Below are 4,251 nucleotides of genomic sequence, written 5' to 3' on the forward strand. Positions count from 1 at the left end.
TATATTTACTTTTATATTTACTCAGAATAAACTCAATATATCTTTGTTGGATGTGAATCTCAGACTCGAAATGCTTTCTTCTGAAATATGTTTATCTAAAATATTATAATTTTCATATTTTTTTTATCAATATGATTCTTACTTTTAGACCTGCGAATGCATTTTTGCTCGTATTACACTGAAAATTATACACTATTGGAAAGATTTTCCAATGTTCAAATAAACTATTAGATGTATGCAAACATTGTTCGATATCGTATTAAAAATTACAAAGCTATAACTTGCAAAGAAAGCATTCGTGGAACTATGTGCATATGGCATTTTTCTATCAGTTCAATTAAATTGAATACTTGATAATAATATTTGATTCGAATCAATTATTTGCTATAAGCGCAATAATTTTAATATTTTAACACGCTTTTATAGCACGAGAAAATTTCTTATGTAATGCACTGGGCCTGCTGGAACTTTTGAAAGTATGTTATTCTAAATGCTTTCATCACGAACGTAGGGAGGATAAAGACGACAGCAGAAAATCGGAGACACCAACTCCGGAGGTGGACGAAGACGGTTTCTGTATCAGACCGAAGCCAGATCCTTGGGAAAACGAGAAGGGATTTTATTCAAGTTCGGACACGGATTCGGAGGACGAGAGGGAACGTAAGATCCGGGTGGAGATAAAGCCTCTCAGCAACGGCGGTGCACCCATGAGCGCCAGCGTAGATGAACTGAGGGCGACAGTGGAAAATTTATCCTTATCACCTGCACCAACAGTAAGATATTCTTTATTTTAAAAAAATCTTATATAATATATAGAGTATCCCAGCGTGCCGGCGCATCATCTGCCAATGATAGATTCTTGGGATATATGTATATATAAAATATAATAGAAAACACTCTTTGTTTGTCTAACGATACATTGTATTCGAACAGGGACGTAGAGGATCGAATACCGATTCCGATCATCACATGAAAAGGTCTCAGTCAGTGTCACAGCAATTAGGAGGTAAGCCAAGCTCAGATTTACTTGGCCTAAACTTGTTCAATCCTAGCAGTACACCGTCGAGCGCGTCGACACCGACCGGCAGCCATCCTTACGCCCCGCTGCAGAGTCCTCCGCCGCTCTCCACGTCGCCGACCCTGTCGCAGCCGCCGCAGTCCGCGCCGCCGATACACTCCCATACCCGATTCCCAGGTAAACTCCATTAATATTTATTTTTACGAAATGAAATTAAGAAGGATAGAAGAGTCAAAGCAATCAACATATCATCTTTTTGTCTTTAGACGGGGATTTATTTTCGGAAGTTGGGGACATCACGCCGGCGTTGCCGCCCAAACAATCTGCGTCTTCGACACCAACAGGGTCAATCGTTATACCCAGACCGCCGTCACGCAGAGGGGATGGCCCTTCGTCGCGCGGCAGAATGTCACCCGCGACGATATCCCGCGCTGACAGCGTCGCCAGCCTGGAATTTCGCACAGCCGGCGTGGGCGTTGGCTCCTCGCGGGGACCGTCTCCGCTCACGATCGGTCTGGCCGATACTATTCCATTGGCGGTGGCGTTTCACGAGATAGTTCATTCCTACTTTCGCGGCACGGATGAAACCCGGTGCCAGGTGAAGCTCAGCGGCGACATGATGCTCTCGTTCCCAGCCGGCATTGTCACGGTTCTGGCGAACAATCCTAATCCCGCCAAACTTACCTTTCGCGTGAGAAATACCAACAGACTGGAGAGGCTATTGCCGAACAGTCAGCTTATTAGCATGTAAGTCATATAACATGTGCGCTTAATTCGCGCTAATCATTAAAGAAATGGCTGATGAAAAGGGAGGCTCTTGAATGTTTACAGGGATGCGACACAAACTACCGTCGACAGTACGATCTTCGAATTCAACATGAGTGCCTTAACTACGTTGCTACGGCGGCAAGCCGAACAGAATCCCTCGGCCTCGTATTTCAACGTAGACATCCTCAAATACCAGATCAAATGCAAGGACGGTGCCGGTTCTTGCCCCTTTCAGTTGGTCGCATATTGGAAATGCGAGGCGAACCACACCGATCTCAAGGTACATTCAGCCGACAGTTTGTCGGCTATCTTTATTAAGGGGTACTTAAGAAGAAACTGAACGGATCAGCAATGTCAAAAGTTAATAAACTTAATATATTTCGAAATTCATGAATTTGACAAAGCACTTTTAGTTTTATAAAATATAAAATTAATAATTAATTCATGAGTTAAAGTAAAGATTTGCTCTGTAGAATTAAAATTTTTATTTTCATGGATATTTGTGTACAGCCATTATAAAATAATTCAATATAAGATAATAATATTTACGATTTTGAGATAAAACTCTACAGGACAAATTTTCACTTTAACTTACAAATTAATTATTAATTTTATATTTTAAAAGACTAAAAGTTTGTAAATTAAAATGTATGTGCATATTGTCAAATTAATAAATATGAAATGTATTAGATTTATTAACTTTTGATGTAGCTGATCCGTCCAGTTCTTGTAGTCTCAGAGGAACGTAAATACATATTTCATCCTCTACATCATGTTGCGAATGAAATTGTTTTCAATTTTAGATCGATTACAAATATAATAGTCGCGCTATGGCCTCACCGAGTCCTTTATTGAATCTTCATGTGGCGGCGCCCATCGATGGCGGCTTCAAGTCACTCAACAGTAAACCACCGGCGCAATGGTTATCCGACACGAATCGCGTATTGTGGAAATTCACAGAACTTTCGCAACACAGCGAAGGTAACGGAGTCGGGTCCCTGAAGGCGCGGGTCGAGCTCGAACGTGGTCCGGGTAGTCAGGGCACCATATTCACCCAATTCAATTGCGAAGGGACCACACTGTCGGGCGTCGAATTCGAACTCATAGGTTCCGGATATAGATTAAGTTTGGTGAAGCGAAAATTCGTGTCTGGTACGTTAATTAAACTGTTAAGCATCGCTCAATTAGTGCATGATTATGCAATAACAGTGTAAAAAGGATATTTTTTGTGCTACGTAAAGACAAAGATAATATTGTGCGATTGTAGTTGTAGCATTATTTTACTAATAAATTATATATTTGGAATATATAAATTGTGTGTCAAAAATATGATGTATTGTTTAAATTTTTTTAATTATTTAAAAATTGTTTAAGAAATTGAGCTCTTCAAAAAGCATTATTTAATTCTTATTTTTCTTAAATTGAACAATATAATTATCGTGAAATTCTTGATTTTTATTTGCGATATTATATTGTTTCAGGAAAGTATATATGTGACGGAGATTCGGATTCGCGTACCAGATATGCTGCGCCGCCATCCAATGTGGATTGACGACTTCCAGAATGGGCGCCTCAATGGGAGAGCCAGCCTATTTAATATTGGTATTTGCTTAATCATTCACTGCCCATATCATGATTATCGGTCATTCATAACCTGAATACGTGTGGAGAAGTGTTGGATATCAAACGTCGATCGAATATCAGACGAATCTTTCATTTTGGAAGTTATGGATTAATGCGGTTTGTTGCAAGAAAAAATGTCATAAAGCAAAGTTGGCTGAAGTACTATGTTTCTTTCAGTAAAATTTAAATGTGATCGAGATTCTTTTTAACGCCAAATACGTTTCTTTATTTGTGGTATTTATATTAAGCTATACCATATCTTAATACTAACTTATACTTACAAAATTTAGAAATGAGATATCACATTTGATGCTAAATCCATTCCTATTAAATGTGGATCTTGATATGACTTTGCGACTAAAACAAACAAGTAGTGTAAAAATATGATTTACAGTAATCACTTGACGACAAACATGAGTTTTGTGTTTTATAATGTCTATATTCGTTAATTTTTTCTATATTCCGTATTAAGAATGCATTAATAGTTTAACGAAAGTTTAACCATATAACATGATAATTTTGTCTATCAAATGATTGAAAGATTTTTGCGGGAAAATTCTTTGGTATCCAATATACTCTCTAGCACGATGATTTCCGCCATTTGATTCTCTCTATATAATCAAAATATATATTATAACGTTCTTTTTCCTTTTTTTATCTCGATCTTCTACCAAAATATAGTACAACACTCTTTACTCTATTGTTTATATATTTTGCGTTATTCTAATATAAATAGTATATTAGTATTACATTATAATGATCATGCGAAAGAAAAAGTATAAACGACATGTAAATGTCGATTAAGTACGTATACGCATAACATTTATATTTCGGACAGAAAG

The 4,251-nt window shown here is 37.7% G+C and overlaps 1 protein-coding gene across 8 annotated transcripts in view; it reads left to right on the plus strand.

Annotated features, from left to right (window-relative positions):
- LOC115244459 (F-BAR domain only protein 2) overlaps window positions 1-4,245 on the plus strand; it is a 23,716-nt gene extending 19,471 nt beyond the window's left edge. For 7 of the 8 annotated variants that reach the window (XM_029822108.1, XM_029822109.1, XM_029822111.1 and 4 more), the window contains 6 exons: window positions 512-773; window positions 934-1,195; window positions 1,285-1,765; window positions 1,850-2,066; window positions 2,590-2,938; window positions 3,268-4,245. In XM_029822108.1, coding sequence (XP_029677968.1) covers window positions 512-773; window positions 934-1,195; window positions 1,285-1,765; window positions 1,850-2,066; window positions 2,590-2,938; window positions 3,268-3,338 — 1,642 coding nt within the window. In that variant the 3' untranslated portion in view covers window positions 3,339-4,245. The remainder of the gene's footprint in view (window positions 1-511; window positions 774-933; window positions 1,196-1,284; window positions 1,766-1,849; window positions 2,067-2,589; window positions 2,939-3,267) is intronic. The other variant, XM_029822110.1, reaches the window with a different exon arrangement.
- The last annotated feature ends 6 nt before the right edge of the window (window positions 4,246-4,251 follow it).

Source organism: Formica exsecta, unplaced genomic scaffold (assembly GCF_003651465.1).
Source record: "Formica exsecta isolate Colony F162 unplaced genomic scaffold, ASM365146v1 scaffold82, whole genome shotgun sequence".
Classification (NCBI taxonomy): domain Eukaryota; kingdom Metazoa; phylum Arthropoda; class Insecta; order Hymenoptera; family Formicidae; genus Formica; species Formica exsecta.